The following is a 19,905-nucleotide window of genomic DNA, read 5'->3' as shown; positions in this document are numbered from 1 at the left end:
AGACAATGAGAAAGTGAATGTTGCGTCTGCTTGATAAGAGAGGACAGGCCGTGAGCCAAAGAAGTCTGGCTGGTAGAGACACATGTTTCCAATAAAATCAGATTGGTATCGGACCCTAAAAACCAGCTGTCCTTGAGCTCTGAAAGACTAGCAAACCTGTAATTGATTCGTACCCTTCCCCTCTCCTTGGGCTGACTTTATTTTTGCCTTTGACCTTCTCTTGACCCCGGTCGGCCCTCCATTTTTATTCAAACCCCCTTCCCTCCTTGCTTTTCGCCTCTCTAATTAGCCGCATTAGCATTTCACAGTCATTTAGTGCTTCGCCGGAAGGAGCTCAGATGACCTCGGAAGAGAGGTCGGGGAGGGCTCGAACGCCACCCAGGCACAGATGCTCGCGTGTGAGCATGCATTTATGCATGCACGAAGACGCACACATACAAAGAGACACCAGAGATGACTGAGAGTAAAGCAGCTGCTTGGAAATAAGAGAGCAGGAATGAGAAGTTAAAAAAAAAAGGGATGAGACAAAACAACTATGTCTACAAGAGATGAAAAAGTCAAAAATAGATGAAAGAAAGAAAATTTAGCATATGAGGTCAAACAAGCAAAAGAAGATGAGATGAGATGAAGATTGTAAACGGAAGTAAAATGCAGATCTGCTTGTGATTGTTGGGAAAGTAGGGATACAGAGAGGAAGAAGCTGATGAGAGAGGGAAAGGAGGAACACAGAGCTGCAGGGAAGCCTCTCCTGGGAGAGCATCACCAGCAGCATTCCTGGCAGACAGGACCGATCTCCAATTTCCCCCTGAAACAGGCAGACACTTTGCTCTCTGCATTCAGCTTAGGAGCACGGCAGCTCGCCCTGGCTGACGAAAGTCTTACAACGGCACTGCAACACCGCCCATCTTCCCTGTCTGCAATCAAAACCCACATGTCTGACAGCTTGTATGCATAGGTGCATAAATAAATGTGAGCATGAGGGCAAGAGCCACGTAGACATAGTAGCAGTAGCGTGTGTGTGTTAACAACCTGTGTGTTTTGTGTCAGTCTGAGTATGTGTGCATGTGTGTAGCCTTCTCATTGGCATGTGAGTGCTCTTGTGCGTATAATCGCTGATGTTTGTCTGATGTGTGTGCATCTTTTCAGGTTTTCTGGTGTCATTTTTGTAAAGGCTTTTTAAACAGATAAAAAATATTTTGTGGAAAAAGTGAATCAAAAGTAAAGTTTGCAGACATCTAAAGTTTTTGGACACAGTTTGTGAATCTGAGAAGAAAACTTTTCACCTACCCGTTCTGCATCGCTGTGGGATCATATGTCAACGCCATACCACTCTGGGGAAAGATAAAAGGAGAAACATATACACCTAAATGTCAAAATACTTCTGCCATTATTTGTGTTTAGTCTCTTAATGTTTTATTTTTATGAGTAAACTGTTACTTGCTGGTGCAAATTGACATTAAAATCTGATTTAGCAATATAGCTTGTATGTAATGAATTGAGGAAAAATAAAAAAACACAAAATTCATTATTGTAAATGAGTGGGATACAAAGAGCTGCTGAATGAAGAACAATGGACAATAAAAGATTTAATGTTTTACTGCTTGTTAGTCATTGAATAAAGAAATAAATAAAAAGTTATGTTTCATTTAGAAAAAATATTGAATGAAAACAGCCTGTTTGACAAGATGATCCTTAGTGAAATACAAATTGATGATAATAGTAAGAAATGTCTCGATGAACATGACTTCACCAAATGGCCTTTCATTTTACAATACATATCTTTAAACGCTGTTTTCTCAAAGGGAGTTTTATTTCTCATAAGCTGCGCCAGAAATTTCCACTTCAGTAGCACTTACACTCACCAAACATCCCACTTTTATTCATTTATATTCTGAGGGTTTTAAAGAGGGGTTTGTTCATAAATCCTTCATACCCTGATTTATATACCATTTTATAACAAAAGAAAATTTAAATATTCATTTTTATGGCTTTTGACAGTATTTTCTGGTGCATGAGGAGCTAAAAAAAAAAAACAACTTCTGTAAAAACCTTTGACTCTAAAATGTAAACAAATGAAATGTGAATTTTTAACCTGGATTTATCCAATGATCAGATTTCTGTTTTGCAAATTGGCACATATTTGACTAGAACATGCATTATTTGCATATCAAAATATAACATTTCAGAAAACTAAAAGTAACAAACTTAATGTTAGAAAACACACAGGGAAGTTTCATGGTGATGTTTATTAGTTACACTTTTTACCCCATTGCCCTGTTGTGTATTGCCTTTATTGCCATAAACACCTGTTTTCAAATGCTACTTTTTCACATGGATTTAACACAATGAAAGGACTTTAGAAGTGGTGTGTGTAAATCCACACTGGGTGGCAAGAACTGAGATGACAGCACATCTGCTCATTCTGAGTTGAAAATGTTTAAAGCTGAGTGAACGTTTTCAATTTTTCCTTATTGCTCAGTGAATGTACGAAGGACCAGAAAGGAGACATATTGGAGGTAAAAAAAAAAAAACAAGAAAAAAAAGAAAGAAAAAAGAAATTTAAATTTACACACAGCTGATGCTTGTTGCCAGAGCAAACATCTATACCAGCAGCTTGGAAGCTGACAGTGGCCAAAAAGAAGAAAAACCTTAAGCTGCTTGCTTAAAACAACAACAACAACAACAACAACAACAACAACAACAACAACAACAACAACAAAAACCCTCCAACCATTTACTAAGCATGTTTAAAATTCAATTTGAAATATTTTTTGGGCATTTCACATATCTCACATCTCAAATGCAGGAAGCGTTGCTCATGAAAAAAAAAAAAGTAGACCCCACACTGTAATTTTCCTATATCAATCTCCAGCAGCCACAGGGTCAGTTATTACAAGCCTACGCAGAATAAAATAATTGAATAAGGTTTTGCATTCCAGTTGCATTACATCAGAATCTGAAGAAACTCAACGTTTAAAAAGTGTTATTTTACTATTCTATAATTCCCTCCTCCTCTCCATTGAATGTTGTTGCTATCAAGTAAAGCTTTGATCATTGATGAATGTTTACTGTCTCAGTTCCTCTATCGTGCAAATGAATGAGATTGTACATGTCGTTGCTGAGGTTTGAATAAGATCTGCTTCTTGGCAATGTTGGAACAAATTTAAAGAAATAATGGTGTTTTAGTGCTCTAATCTTTAGTTTTCTGCATCTCTATCTTTCCCTCTATTGCTATCCCCACCCACCACCCCCTTCAATCTGTGGCCCAACATAAGTCATTTATACTTGTTCTGTATTCTACAAAAAGCACTTCGCTCCAAATTGGCACACGAGTTGAAAGGGTGCCCTGATGCTGAACTCCACCACTACGTTTGTTTTTTTCTCCCCAAACACAGTTTCTAGGCAGGACTGGGAGAATGTAGACTGCAACAGCAATAAAAAAAAAATTTTTTTAAAAAGGGCCAAAATTAACAACTCCAAAGATTGATTTTCATATCAGCTCTTTAAAAAATATTTGATTTAAAGCAGGTAAAAACTACATTACACAAAATAATTCCACTTCTCACCTTGGAAAGATTTTATTTTCAGAGCTGGCTCCTTGTCTATCTATAAAATTGTCTTTTGCAACAAAATATTTCTGAGCCGGAGCTCGAGATCAGCTCTGTGAAGCATCTTGATGTTTGTACCTTGTCCTCTAACTTTCTTTCATTTCACAGCCAAAACTCGACAATATCCCTCAGCTGCGGTAGCTGCATGTGTGTGTTTCTATGAACAAATGCTGTTAGTGATTGTGTGTGTAATATGGGCTCATGTCATTGTCCCAAGGCCACACTCATTTAGGAGTGAGGGTTTGTGGGAGATTAGGATCGGTTGAGTGAGTGTGAGGGCGCAGCGAGGCACCTCAAAGCATCTCCGTGGCCAGATGTCTCTATTAGTCAGCCTGGACTCGGAGACCTGGATCCGACAAATGCGTAAACCTCTGAAGAGATGCTTCAGGGCCAAGCAAGGCCTGTCAGGACTCGGGCCACAGACAAACGTGTGAGAAATCACACTGAAAGCTCTGATCATTTATTTCAAGCTCAACTGACAATTCATAAATGTTGACAACAGGGCACAAGAACAGAATCACTAACACCAGAGTGTCTAATGTAAAAGAAGCGCTGATGTGATGTGTCACTGTTTGCTCTTAGAAATAAAAACTAAAACAGCAATCTGAGCCCGCTACACACAAACACACACACACGAAGGTCAAAAACACACACACACACACACACACACACACACACACACTGCAGCATCCTGCTGTTTTTGTGGCGGCTGGTTTTGCGGTGCACCATTTCTGCCTGGCTGCCTTTCATTTCGCTTCACTGCTCTTTCTCAGCCTCCATGTGATGCAAATGTCAGGAAACTGTTAAAAATTGCACTCAGTGTGTGGGTGTCGTCATTATAATTAATTTTCCCCTTGTTCTGTAAATTAAAGCTTTGGTATCGACACTAAAAACTTCTGAACTCTCTGCATTGTGCAACAGTCAGTCTACTTTCAATCCCCTGCACAAAGTTTCATTTCTTGTGAAGATGACAGACTGGAGGTGGGAGTTTCAATGAAAGCACAAAACAACTTTGCAGAAACCTTGTATTTTAAATTTAACAACCTTTATATACGCCAGCTTTCATACTGTCAGCAGCATCTGTAACTCAGCCTACAGTATGTGACTGAAAATGAAAGCTGTTAATGACCAAGCAGGGGGGCCTGTCAAGCGTTTCTGATTTTAAACTTAAAATGTGGAAAAGAATGTCAAAGGGAACATCAGCCAGATATTTAGGATGTTTCCTAGGAAACAGCTACAGATACTACTTCATAGGAAGCAGCACAATTGTAGTCATTGTAGTGACTATTATATTATGATTACTGCTATTTGGCAAATGAAAATAGAGCAGTAAAAGGTTTTAAAGAGGTTTGTGTGTATACTGTGGTCACACATGAAACTAAATTAGAATAACAGAACATTTGGTTTCGTTAACTTCACTATTTCCTCTTGAATATCATGTTAGTAGACTCAATGTGCTCATTCTGGTTGTGAAACCACACGGGCTGTATTTCATTTTATGTTGAATTGTCTGAACCATTCTACCTAATAAAAATTCTACGTTGCTTTCTTTTATAGTGGCAGAGGGTAAAAGGCTTATGTTGTAACAAACCTGAGAGAAAAACATGCTTCTTGTGTCACTATTTCTCTTTTTCCTCTGTTTTAAGAAAAAGCTGCCGTGCTGCCGGTAAAGGGAATCTTTTTTTAAGGCCACTGGTAAGCTTTTCTCGATGATTAAATAGACTTTTAAGCCTCACCTCTCCTTCCCGTGTCCACGGTCGGCCATTCTGGGGATACTTGACCTGTGTCTGCCTCTTCTTCTGGCCTCCATCAGCAAACTTGCACAGCAAAGGCTCTGCAGGGGCTGCAGAGTGAGTCATACAGAGAGGGAGACAAAGATGAACACTGAGATGAATTCATCATTTTAATAGCAGGGGGAAAAAAAAGTAAAATTACATTCCTAATGGTATGAATTAGATTTAAAGATTTGATTTAAAGACAGAGTGTTATGCTGTGGGTTAAACAAAAAAACATAACATAAATTAGCTGGACCTGAAAAGTGCACTTCAGCTCTTACATTTATTTCTTCCACTTCTAATCCAAACATCTATACAACAGCAGTTATCGCACCATCTCTACAACTCTTACAACCATGCTTTCACAAGAGCAGCCTTGACGTAGAAACAAAGCCACAAGCTAATCATCAAAGCATGGTGAGCGAGGTTCAAACGACAACCCAAACAGGCATACTTAATAAGATAAATAACTACACAGTTTGAACCCCGGGCAATAGACTGCGACTGTGATTGCTCCAAAGACAACATGGTCCTTTTCTGGACCAGAGAAAGAAGAAAGGCTTGATTACAAATAGGATTAACTGAGTGTGACCTCCCATACAAAAGTTCACCAAACTCTAACTTCAATCTAATAGGCTGTAGAATATACCCGAGAGGCTTCTGAAAAAATAGGAAGTAGCTGGATTGAGGCAGGATTATCCTAAAGAACAAAAGGCTTTGTTCTCTATTTATTTTATTTTAAAGGCATATCTTCAGAAATTTCGAGAAAGCAAGCGAATGTGAACAATGGCTTCTATTTCTGGGAAATAGCATGACTCAACAACACAATAAGAAAGTATTATCCTAACATGAACCAGGACACTCAGATAAGACGTTTAAGAGATTGTGTAGTGAGGCAGTCAACAGATAGTCTTCAGTGGGATCTCTGACACAAGGGCATAGCCTACTGTATTTCTGTGGATTTCCACTCATTGTTCAACATTTACAAACATGGACCTGTACACATGTAAACTCACAACCAGTTTTTTTTGTTCTGCGTACATGCAAACGAAGAACAGATTATAATCTGATATATCCGAGATATAACTCGATTAACATGTTCAGTCAGTGTGTCAAAGTAAATCTGTCCTGGAGTTACCCAAGCATTTGTACTTCCCTCCTAGGAATGGACTACAAATATATTTGATATCCTCTAATAAACAGTGAAAATCACTAAAAGACACACACCGCAATGAAAACATAACCTTCTCAGCAGAGGTGATAATTATATAATATTCATTAGACAATTTATTCTACCTCTATCATAGCAAGCAATGAGGCACAACGCATCACCATAACAGCATATAAAAAACAATGGCATTTAAATGTTATTTGAGCATAACTCAGTGAATTATAAGGCTCTACAGTCCACGAAGAAACATTGTCACAACAAGTCTTCTGTTCATCTCCTGATTCTGTTTTACACTGATACCTCTTGACCCAGAAATTGAATAAACCACCTACTTTTATGCATTGCCTCTCACTTGCTACTTTAATACATCCACCAAGGCATGTTTTGAGTCACTGATGCATCTTTAAAGAGGCTATTAGCTGGCACTCTTGTCCTATTTAACTGGGAATGATTTCAAACTGCAGAGAAAGTCAAATCCTGATCACTGTGTGTAGCACAGGAATAAAAAAAAGTTCTTAAAAGACACAGAAAGCTATGAACAAATTGCAATATCATCATCATGCTGGCACTGACTCACACATTATGAATGCCAAAATAAACTACGCAATTATCTCGCCTACTTCAAGAAAAATGTTTCTTCGTCTCAGTAAACTGAAAAATTAGAAGAAGTGTTCTCAGAGGAGAAAACCATTCAGAGCCTGAAGACTCAGATGAGAGTTCTCTGGAACACCTGGGGCCCAGATGGGTCCTACAAAGGTAAGTGTGTGATTACACTGCATGTAAGAGTACTTTGTCATTACACTAACTTGAGCTCCAGCTGAATAACAGGCCACAACGGTGAGGCTCTGTTATCATCCTTTGCCTTCGCCATTCATCTATCTCAATCACTCCCCCTCTGTGTCTCTCTTTTACCCACTCTACCCTATACATTCACATACATTTGATGAAGAGTACTTTGTGTAGGTGTATGTAAACATGTGCGCAAGTATCACCACAAAACTCTGTGTAGTAACCTCCAGAAATATACAGGGCTTCATCCTCCAAACATAGAAACACCAAGAAAAGTGAGGGAGATGTTTTTACTGTCAGTAAAGATTGAAAACCAAACCAGAGACAACAAGACGAGTGAAGTAAATAACTCACTTTAGTAGAAGGAATTTAATGGGTAACTTAAAAGCTATTAAAAATGTTACTGGGTGTTTTTCAGCATTAACTTACTCAGGCCTTCATTCTTCTGCAGCCCTTTTTTTAACCATATAGTTCCTGAAACTATGGAGCCTAAATTTGTGTTTGTCCAATCAAAGGATTTGAGAAGATTAGGCAAATTAGTTCCTTAATGAACAAAAACACTATTTAAGACTCAATTTCAATACACAAAGAAATAAACATTCCTTGTGTTGACCTTTACATTTACTGTTGTGCAACTGATATCTGATGGAATGAATGAATACAAACGAGACATGCAGAGACAGTAAAAGAAAAGAAAACTCCAGATTATCTGTTTCCAAAGTAACAATAATCCAAATTCTTTATGGTTATTAATAATTGCTCTAGCACATAACCGCGATAAAACTAATTGTTTTTCACATTCAGTCACAATCTGGCTCCATCAGCCTCAGACTGCATATTTGTCTGTGCAAGCAAATAGTTTGCTCACACCCTCTCTCTGAGTCTCAAGGAACTTTTCTTAAACATTCTAAAGCATTACAGGAAATCAGTGAAGTTGTAGCTGCATGTCTTGAATTTGTTGACCAATCACTGATGGTCACCACTGGAAACTACCTAAACATCCCGAATGCCACTGGAAAGTGTTAGCCGTCACAGCACAGTCTTTTTGGGACAATAAACGACATGGTACAAGGTCAGGAAAACTACATTTAGTCTGGTTTCTACACTAGTAAGGTTCTGGTGCTTCTGAAATGGCTCAGGGGCATCGTTCGCGTTAATGAAGAACATTTTACTGATGAACATTTTACATAAATTTGACTACTATTCATATGAAGTAGTTGGAAACTATAATTATCAATCTTGAGTTATAGATTTCAGACTATAGTAAAACCAACTTTTGGGAATGCCATGGATTTCACTCTCAGGTAAATATATTTTTACCCTCACAAGACAGAAGTTCATCGATGTCTGTGTATTTCTACGACAAATGGTTGCTTCTTCATGAGTATGAGGAAAATATGTGACGTGAGGACTGACACGCACTCTTGATACAGACTTAAAGGCTGCATATCTGTGTTGTGATGCTGTTTTGTTTTACTGGTGTGACAGACAGAGAAAGCCACACTGGTGATGGCTGACAACTTATCAAGTTTAAAGTCAGGATACTTTCTTGTCTGCGTCTTCTCTAAAGTTCCACACAAAGAAAGCAGAAACCACAGCTGATCTGAAAAAAATTGTTTGTCCTTTGTGTTTGTGTGAAAATTATACCCCTGTGGGTTGAATTGGATCTGTTATTCTGTTTACCAGCCTCATCACAGACAGAAAACATTTGTGTCTTTGAGCTTGAGTGAGATGAAATTTGTTTTATTTTTATTGTTATAATTAATAATGTAAACATACATGCTAAGTAGCTAAAAGTAATGTCACATCATTACTTTAGCCATGATGTGACAGCTGTCTACTAAGGAATGACAAACTAAATCTCTTAATCTCTCTGTGCTTTTTCCTTCATTCACTTCCTTGGTCTTTGTCATATTAACAACTAGAGAAGAAAGCATACAACATGATATCGACGAGACATTTCTGTGAAGTGAGAACACGAGAGTTACTCCCCATATTCAGTTTTGTGTAATCCCTGATAGTAGCATATATCTCTTCACAGACAAAAAAAAAAAAAAACACATACACAACATTGTTGCTGGCTCCAGACATTAAACCCTATGGGCCAGTGTTTATATGCACAAACATGCCTACACAGACGCATCAATAGTCAAATATCAATATTGTTAGATTGCTTTGATTGCCTCTGTGCATCTGGAGCTTGAACTCAGACTGCTGGAGAAGTCAAATGCAGGAGTCCAATATTTTGTTGGGGAAGAAATTTGGACACGTCCATAAATGGTCCCAGAGAAATTTTACGTTTCCTTTTTTGATATAAATGTTTATGTGGACTGCTGCTACATTCTTGGATACCTGAAGTTTGATCCTATTATTATTTACATCTGAGAAGCCTGATTATACTGTCGTGGTATTTCACAATTCCTCCAAAATAACACAAAGTACAGAGAACATGTAGGGGTTTGAACTGCGGACTGCAACAATGTGAAAAAAAAGAACGATAGAATTGAAGTGACATTTTTTTTAAATGTAGATTTATATTTATAATGCAGCATTTAATTATATGTATGTAAAGAGCCAATTCAGCCACAGTCACGTGAAAAAATAAGTACATCTCATGGAAATCATTGACTTTTTTAACAGATTTGAACAAGCAAACACTTTGAAATAGTTCCCATTCGTAAAACTATTATACACATCCCAAAGATACTGTACATAAAATTGACGTTTTAAAGTCATTTTCGTCACTTGAATAAATACAAAAAAAAAAAAAAAAAAAAAATCGAATTAGTCACATTGAAACAACAAGTTTCTACATTTATTACACCTTCAAATAAAAAAACTATGATCAGGGGTTCATTCCTTTGACATCGAGAACATTTGCCATCATCATGCAAAGATCTAAAGAGCTCTCTAAGGCATTTTGAGAAAAAAAAGTTGTGGATGTTTATTAATTAGCCTGGCACGGGATTTATTTTTCCCCAGCAAATTCAGCCCAATACAGCAGATCATTTGATGTGAAAATAAGTTCTGAGAAACCCCAAATTTCATCACAGAATCTGCAGTTATCCTCCAACTGCTGGTGTCAAAGTGCAAGTGTCGACAGTCAGAAAGAGTTTGCACAAATTTGACCTGCATGGGAGGTATGCCAGGAAAAAGCCTTTGCTGTCCAAAAAGAACATTCAAGTAAAACTATAGTTTGCCAATGAACATATCAGGAAAGATGGAAATGTCATGGTTTGGAGTTGCTCCACTGCCTGTGGGACTAGGCAAGTTGTTGGTTCAACTATGAATCTGAAACTGCATCATATCAAAAAGTACTTGAAAATAATGTGATGTCATCTGTCTAAAAGTTGAAGCCCAACAGGATGTGGATTTCTCAAGAAGATGATGATCCTAAGCGTGAGAAAAATCCAAAAGGAAATATCTGAATCCAACTAAAATTATGTGGGATTTGAAATTGGAAGTATATGCAAGAAAACCTTCAAACATCTTGTAATTGATAGACTTGTACATGGAAGAGTGGTCAAAAATTAAGCAAGCCAATGTCAGAAACGGGTGGACAATTATGGGAAGGTTATTTCTGCTAAAGGGGGCAATACTCGCTTCTGATGCCAATGATGAAGTTACTTTTTGACAGAGGAACATTGCAAGACATTTTTATTGAATAAATGACAGAAAAAGTAAATTTTCCATGTGGTGTTGTTAAACTATATGACCTTTATAAGCATCCTTTCAAAGTGTCTGCTTGTTTAAATATGTTGAAAAAGGTCACACAGGACATACCTATTTTTTTTCTCATGACAGAAAATAATTTAAGGGAAAAGTACTTTTTTGATGGAGCTATTGTTGATTTGTAAAACTGGTCTTGATTCGTAAAACTGGTCTAGCAAGCCAGTATTTCAACAAATATGGTACAAATGTTGCAAGGATTGGTATTGGCTGTTAATTAATCAATATTGGCTCATGTTCAAAAAGGATACCTTACAAAATACAAACAACGCATAAAGTTGTGTCTTTTGAGTCATTTCATTGAAATAAATAAACTGTTCAATAATTATGTTTGTAAATTTAAAGTAAAAATCCAATATACTCTGTAATTCACTTTATATTCATTCAAAAAAAAAAAAACAGTGACAAGGCATAAATACTGATGATGAGAGGGACAATAATACATTTTATTTATTCCTAGGAGGTGAACTTAGCTGCCACACAGTCAGAGGTCAACAACAAGCACAAAACATTCAGAGACAAGATTACCTGCAGAAAAAGCTGCTAAAACTGGTGCATCACATTATTTATTCAGCTTGCTTTCACAGTTATATTTTTACAATCTGTTGCATTTCACAAGAGTGCTTTAAAGGGAGGAAGGGCATTTTTTAATTGTCAGTTTGACCCCTGCTGCTCTCACTCTGGTGGCTCTGTAACACAAAGTGATGAATTCATGATGAATTTGGGTACAGCTGTGCCTGCCCCATTAAATGGGTCACTTTTGGGCATGTCAAGTTAATTTGGCTGAACCAAATATTTGGACTTCCAAAGAGTTCAGATTGATGTTAGGTTTTAGTAAACAGGACATGGAGTTGATGCTAAGAAATTCAATCAAATCGAATTTAGGAAAAATTATTTTGAATTGTTGACGAGCCTCAAGCGCAACACTACTACAAACTAGTGCGCAGTGCATACAATTACTCAGGTCTCCAAATATTTATGGAAGCAAAATCTGCTGATGACGCTGGCTGGATCAGTAATTAGTGAAATACAGTAGTAAGTGTAGACACAGAACCACATACAGTAAACAGGATTTTTATTTATTTATTTATTTATTTTTTTTAAATTTAGGCAATATATAATATAAACAAAATGTTAAATATGTTTCTTATCCTACAGAATATCATTCAACAAATATATCAACACATTTTAGGACTGGTAAATTAATCATGTCAATAGTAAGTTAGTATTTAAAACTCAACCGTTGTTTTTGCTTTACTGGTACCAGGCTCTGTACTGTAAGAGCTCAAGCTCTCAAATACTGAACGACCAAAAATTTAAAAAAAAAAAGACCCGCCCACACATTGAACTACTATGTAGTGTGTGTAGTTGTGTCACTGCATGAGTTTCCCATGACTCAATCTTAACACAAGTCCTTGCCAGAAGCTACATGATACTATAAGACAGAGGTCTTCAATAGGGGGTCCGTGGAGGCAGTGCAAGGGGTCCGTGAAATTTTTGGTTGATTAGACAATTTGTTTTTTCAAATTTTTGTAAAAAGTTTTTTTTTACACAAATTGAAATGTCTTTAAATACACATTAACATGAATTCAACATGCTGTAGCGCATGGATAAATGGAGGCAGAAGATATTATCTTTCAGTCAGAAATGCACACATTCAGTGACACACAGGAGCTCTTAAATTGGGCACTGGTTCACTCAGCGTGAGACTAGCCTGGACATGTCCCTCCAAGCCTCCTGCACTCCTCCAGTTTCATATAAAACACTATTTTATACAATATATATAGTAGGGGGTCCCTGGTCCATCTCTATCAGTTTGGGGGTCCTTGGCCTGAAAAACGTTGAAGACCCCTGCTACAAAAACTAAAAAGACAAAAACACTGCACTGGACAAGTGCTTTTGTTCACACACCGGTGACTTTTTATTTGCAGTCATTACCTTAGGCTTGCAGTACAAATTTAATTTATTAATCCACTGCTTAGTGGATTGAATTTTGCCACTGTAGTGTTTGTGTTTTCTTGCATTATTTGGATGCAAAAACACTGCGACACCCAATTGCTACAGCAACAGCTACCACAAATAAGTAATAAAGGTGTGAAGACAGCAATGTCAACAAAATGACAGGGGAAAATGGTAGTTCTGTGTCTGAATGTGATTGTGTAAAGATGAATGCAGTGGGGATAACAAAAATAGTGCTTTACTGACTTTAAACTGAGTTTTCAATCTGTGACATTTTATGTTTAACTGACAGGACATGTTTATAGGGAACAGGGTGGGTGGACTTTACTGTGAAGAATGGATCACATACTGTTACCAGTCATTGGAGCAGTGGGATATCGCAAACGGCAGTAGGGCACCAAAGAAACTGTTGAAACTCCAGCAGAGCAAACAAACATACTTATTTCAGTTCTGGTAAGAGGGACACCTACGAGGTGAAGAAAACTACCAGGGCGGATGAAACACACAGGTTATTCTCAATGCTATGGTTGAGTGCAGAAAATACACTGTACAAGGGTCGATCAAAGAGTTATGAGACTGCTCCTGTTGCGTGTGAAAGGTACGTAGTACAGCGACGTGCATGGAGCACAGATACGCTATAACCTTCATGAGTAAGTATTTCTTTATCTTCATTAGCAATGGAGTTACACGTTTTTGTGAGCGTCCATACAATTTTGTGTCAAATTTAGGAAATAGACCACAGAGGCCCTTGAAATGCTTCAGACAGCCTATGACTATGAAGCAACGACCCTGGAAAGGTTTTATGAGTGACATTAATGTTTCAAGATTGGCATAACTTAACTGTCCAAAACCAGAAAAGGTGCATCAGGTCATGTGGCAACCAGGTGTGTTTTCTTTGATATTTGCAGGGTTATGCACCTTGAATTCATCCCCTAGAGTTAGACTGTCAACACAGAGTTCTACTGTGACGTTCTGACATTCGTGAAATTCCCTTCAAAGGAAAGCAACTTTAGCTAATTAAAAACCTTAAAAGCCTATAAGTGAGCTATCATATATGTGGGAGTCAATCCCCGAAATCCATTACCAAAGAGGGATCCAATTTCCAAATGTAACTAAATGAAGAATCCACAAGCTGGGCTGAATTGGATGCAATCCTTTTTTTTCTGTTCAATACATCTGGCATCAAATAGCTCTTGAAGACAGCAATATGTACTCTGGAGCTTTACTTGTTCAAGCATCAAACATGAGAGGAAACCTACTATTTGCCACCAAATTTTAAACTATATATAGAAAATGTATATTCATATTGCTTTTACCATTATAATACCATTATAAATATGTTAGTGGTTAGTGGTTCAAAAGCATCACATTGTAACACCCATACGTTTGACTCTTGAACAAGTGCCTTCAAGTAACACTTGTAAACTGACACCAAGCCTGACACTTCAGTATGGTCACATAATCACACCATCGTTTTTTTAGTGCAGTGTCATTCAATTGTTTTCCACCATTATCAGGAACATCAAATAAAATTAATTTCCCATTCATGAAAGTATTGGTATTGCTGAGAATGGGGACTTAATGCCTCATGATCATACCAGACATTTAAGGCTCCATTCCTTTTTAAAAGACTGATTATTATTGAAACTACTGGATGATAATAGGCCATCTGTGAGATCGGCACTCTTCATTCTTGTCCCCTGTATGTGTTCCCATTGGGGAGGGCAGGACCAAGGAAAAAACTGACGCTATACACCGATCAGGCATTGAACCTGCCTAAGAATGGGTCCTGCTTGTGCTGACAAAACTGCTCTATCCCATCTAGACAGAGGCAAGACCTCTGAAGGTGTCCTGTGGTATCAGGCACCAAGACGTTAGCAGTAGAACCTTTAAGTCCCGTAAGTCGAAGGGTGGGGCCTCCATGGATTGGACTAGCTTTTCGAGCACATTCCACGGATGCTTGATAGAATTGGGATCTGGGACATTTAAAGGCCAAGTCAACACCTTGAACTCTTTGTGATGTTTCTCAAACTCTTTCCGAACAATTTTGTAGTGTGACATGGTGCATTATCCTGCTGGAAAAGGCCACTACCATCACGAAATACCACTGCCATGAAGGGGTGTATGTGGTATACAACAATGTTTAGGTAGGTGGTCCATATCAAAGTAACATCCACATGATTGACAGGACCCAAATATTTCCAGCAGGATATTGCCTGGAGCATCACTTTGCCTCTGCCAGCTTGCCTTCTTCCCATCGTGAATCCCGCTACCATCTCCTCTTCTGGTAAATGACACACACACACGGTCGTCCACATAATGTAAAAGAAAACGTGATTCATCAGACCAGGCCACCTTCTTCCATTGCTCCATCGTCCACTTCTGATGCTCACAGGCCCACTTTCAGTGGTAGACAGAGCTCAGCATGGGCACTCTGACCGGCCTGCGGCGACACAGCCCCAAATGCAGCCAAGCTGTAATGCCCTGTGGGTTCTCACACCTTTCTATCATAGCCAGCATTTAGGGTTTTCAACATTTTGTGTTACAGCAGCTCCTGTGTGGGATCGGACCAAACAGGTAAGCCTTCACTCCCCATGTGCAGCAATGAGTCTTGGGCACACATGAGCTTTGGTGCAGACTGGGAATATGACAAGATGTTCCATTTTTAAGACGCTCTGACCCTAGCCTTGACAGTTGCTCAGATCCTTACACTTGGCTTTTTTCCTGCTTCCATCACATCAATTCCAAGAACAGACTCTTCACTTACTGTCTAATATATCCCACCCCTTGACAGGTGTCACAAGAACAAGACAATCGATGTTATTCACTTCATCTGTCAGTGGTTTTAACGTTGTGGCTGTCGGCATATACAGTATTAAGTGGAAGAGAAAGAGAAACAAACAAAACAAGATTTTTTTTTTTTAAACGGAAAAGAAAGATGGAGAAGGAAAGAAAGAGCACCAACTGGGTGAAGAGGAAATGTAATGGGATCAGTGGAGATAGAAGAAAGGGAGATTAATGTGAGACGGGCGGCTAGGTAAGAGGAGGTGACAAAGATTAAACTAAAACAGAGAAAAATACATAACTATAGAGAGAAAACCAATTTAAAGGAAAAACGTTGGTTGCCTCTAATGTGCAAAATGATAAAAACTCTTGACTGGAGAAACAAGAGATTAATTAAGATTTTCTCTCCATAAGAATAATGTAAAATCCTAACTTAATTTATGCTTAAAGTCAATCTGCCATCAAGAATTAGAAATATATATTATATCCCACTTTGACAGAAAATGATCTACTGCCTGCTGTCTGTGCTCTTTATGGCTGGATGGGAATGGTTCCCCACCAGCTCTGACTCCCCCTCACAGCAGGGGGGTTGAGCATTATTGAACGACACACACAGAGAAGACAGAATTACAATGTACAGTAAATACACAAACTGTGATGACTTGATTTACACCTCTGATTGGAATGTTGAATTTCCAGGACAACTTTACTCTCTAAAAGTGATGAGATGTTACGAGCGGTAAAGATCTTTCCAATATGTTTTGGCTCTGGAGATCACGAGCTGTGGTGTCACTCCAGAGACCTGAGATTTTATGTAAATAAACTCTGCACATTCTGTATTTGTACATGGAAAAATAACAGTGACCATTGTGTGAATCTGTATAACCAGATCCTTTCAATTCCTGTCTCAATAAAATGTAAAGGGCACAGAGATCGTCGTCTGTGTCTGATTTAGATACTCTCTCTCTCTAGGAGTTAAACCACAGGGCGAATTCAGAAAAATGCGGATCAATTGACTTCCTGTTAACGATGGCTGATGGGAGCTCTGGTCATGTGATCAATATAAGCATTCATCTTGTGGCTTGAGAGTAAAATATTACTGTTGCCCGTCGATACATCAATCTGAATGGACAGACTGCGGTATTAATCAGAGGAATACACAGGCAAAGACACAATGACACATCATTCAATGACATGCACACATACAGTACAGTAACACATTACATTGGACCAGACATTTCAACCTTTGAGAGCAGTGTTACTGTAAGACAACAAATGTAAGTAATAAGTAAACGAACGACAAAACAAAGCACAAAGGCCTGTCATAATGTCACCACAAGAGCCTTGGAAATGCCACAGATTGTCAGCAACACACAACACCAGTGACATAAATCAGTGGAGCCCCGCTTTGACACGTTTTTTTTTTTTATCATGTATTAGACGAGTAAGCAAAATGTGTGTGTGTGTGTGTGTGTGTGTGTGTGTGTGTGTGTGTGTGTGTGTGTGTGTGTGTGTGTGTGTGTGTGTGTGTGTGTGTGTGTGTGTATAAAAATACAGCATGACGACTTAAATTGACCTGATCTAACAAACTAGTGAAATTGGTAATATCCAATGCACATACACACACACACACACACACACACACACACACACACACACACACACACACACACACACACACACACACACACACACACACACACACACACACACACACACACACACACACACACACAGACAGACAGACAGACCCACAACCAAAGAGAGAGTATAAAATGAGCACCACTGGCAAAGACAAGCAATCTATCTCTTTAAATATGGAGGTCAGTGACTTGGTGGGTATAAACAGCATGAGTGCATCTGTGTTTGTGTGAGATTTTAAGTACAGACCTACGTTAACAAAAATGGCGGCCACTTGGGGGCAGCACAACAAGTCACAAATAATTTTTTGGCATCTTAGCAGCTGAGAAAAATTGTTAGGGTCAACTCCAGTATTTTCTCCTTTAATAACAACTTTTGAGAAATATATATAGCTCTTTACCTGCTACAGGCTTCACTATGTTCATTAACACTACCTTTGTCTGATGCAAGTAGTTGTTCTGGTTTTTTTTAGATTTTTTTTTATTTTTAACTGAAAACAGCTGAAAAACCAAAACTGCAAAACTGCAAAGCTGCAAGACCAAAACACTGACCTAAAAAAGGTGAGGCGGTCAGTAGAGTTCGGAGTAATATTTTTTGATTTAATTATGATGAGCGACCCCTTTCACATTAAACATAATATTGAATCCATTGTTGACATGAAAATAGAAAGTAGAGCAGCTTTAAGTTACTTAACTATGTATGATTGCACATTAGTCACGAGTAGGTTTCAGTATGTTGTGCTGTATCACAGTAAGTGGAAGCAGAAGTTAATCAATTTATGAAATTATGAATGTGGTAACCTCAAGTGGGATTTCTCTTAATACATTTTGATTAAATTATCTGAGACAATAAGTATCACTGCTTTCTTTGATAAGATATAATAATCTGCACAAAAAACATTTTCTTTTCAGATTTGTCATTAAATCAAGTTTTCACTTTTATGAGGAGTTTTAATTTTGTTTTTCTCACACAAAGAAAAAGACTGCAGAAACAGGCAGCAATGGATAAAATACTGGATCCTTATCTTGTCACAAAATTACAACTATACTTGCTTTGGACAGCACAGCATACAGCAGTATGTGAGTAACTCACAAATCACACTGCGATGGCATCGGACACAGAGCACAGCTCTCTGTATTCTGTGGACTGCACCTCCTTTCTCTCTATCTATCCCTGATCACTCTGTATTTCCATCTCGTCGTTCTCATTCGGTGTCACGTTCAGTTTGGTTCACCTCACCTTCTTTTCACCCACCTTCTTTTCTCTCTGATCCCCTTTCCTCCTCTTCCTCCACCATCTCTCTTCGTCCCTTCCTATAGCTATCCTTTCATTCCATCCTTCAGCCCTTCCTTCCACCTCAGTGTTAAAAAGGACACAACTTTTTGCTGTTTATTTGGGGGGACAATCAGAGACAGATTGTTTGCTTTAGGGGACGTCTGTCTGTGTATGTACAGGCGCCTCGTGCGCTTGTGTGTGTGTGTGTGTGTGTGTGTGTGTGTGTGTGTGTGTGTGTGTGTGTGTGTGTGTGTGTGTGTGTGTGTGTGTGTGTGTGTGTGTGTGTGTGTGTGTGTGTGTGTGTGTGTGTGTGTGTGTCAATCTGTGTCTTGTACAGAGAAAGAATTAATCGCTCATATCTTCCTACTAAATCAAGTCAAGAAGGTCTAAGGAGATGGAGTGGGAGAGAGAGAGCCAAGAAGATGATGTACTCTCAGCTTCACTGACTGTGCTTTGTACACAGACAGATGTTTTGATGCCAAAAGGTAGAGATATCCATTGCATGACTGTAAAAATCTAATTCATTGATGTAAAAACAGTGTTCAGTCTACATAAAAATAATAAATGAATGTGTCTGTGAGCTTTTTTTAACTACAAAGATAAATATTTCTAGGTGTCATGATTTGACGTCACACGGTGCACATTAGTCCACTAGCCTGAAACCAGTGTTCCACTGAAATTCTATGAAAGAAAGATGATTTTCATGCTTCTGCAGGCAGTGGATAATCCATTTTTCTGAAGCATGGAAAGAAATGTCTAATGCTGGACAATAACATTAAGTAGAAACCAAGGTGTGTTCAGTATAGACAATGTCAAATAAAATAGCACAACAGGAAACTTAAAACTGAATTTAATGTGCACATGCATTTTATTTAGGCGAAGGCTGACACTTACCCGTCATGCCTGGAGGAGTTTTCAAAAATTTTCCATTGAAATTTTGAATCACCACATCACACTTCTCTGTCGACTCCATCCTGGGACAGACAAAAAGAAAGCAGTGCTACTTCAGATACAAGTCAATGCACAACACATTCTGTGCTTCTGTAGAAGTGAATGCGCTGTATGCAGATATGAGTGCTGGCAAAAAACGTGTCCTACATTGCAGCGAGCATGTTAAAAGCCTGCTTGTTTATGCATCTGTGTTTGGTTGTCTCTGTATGCCTGAGGAAAATGC

The 19,905-nt window shown here is 38.4% G+C and overlaps 1 protein-coding gene across 1 annotated transcript in view; it reads right to left on the bottom strand.

Moving 5' to 3' along the window:
* Nucleotides 1–19,905, bottom strand: part of LOC138617854 (RNA-binding motif, single-stranded-interacting protein 3-like) — a 119,362-nt gene that overhangs the window by 17,206 nt on the left and 82,251 nt on the right. Inside the window, exons 6-8 of the mRNA XM_069693174.1 lie at nucleotides 19,626–19,705; nucleotides 5,345–5,451; nucleotides 1,288–1,331 (exon numbers count right to left, since the gene is read on the bottom strand). Coding sequence (XP_069549275.1) covers nucleotides 1,288–1,331; nucleotides 5,345–5,451; nucleotides 19,626–19,705 — 231 coding nt within the window. The remainder of the gene's footprint in view (nucleotides 1–1,287; nucleotides 1,332–5,344; nucleotides 5,452–19,625; nucleotides 19,706–19,905) is intronic.

The sequence above is a fragment of the Brachyistius frenatus genome, unplaced genomic scaffold (assembly GCF_029030835.1).
Source record: "Brachyistius frenatus isolate BFR_SWC_R1_liver_20210118 unplaced genomic scaffold, ASM2903083v1 Contig_14, whole genome shotgun sequence".
NCBI lineage: Eukaryota > Metazoa > Chordata > Actinopteri > Embiotocidae > Brachyistius > Brachyistius frenatus.
This window is presented reverse-complemented; position numbering and strand designations above follow the sequence as displayed.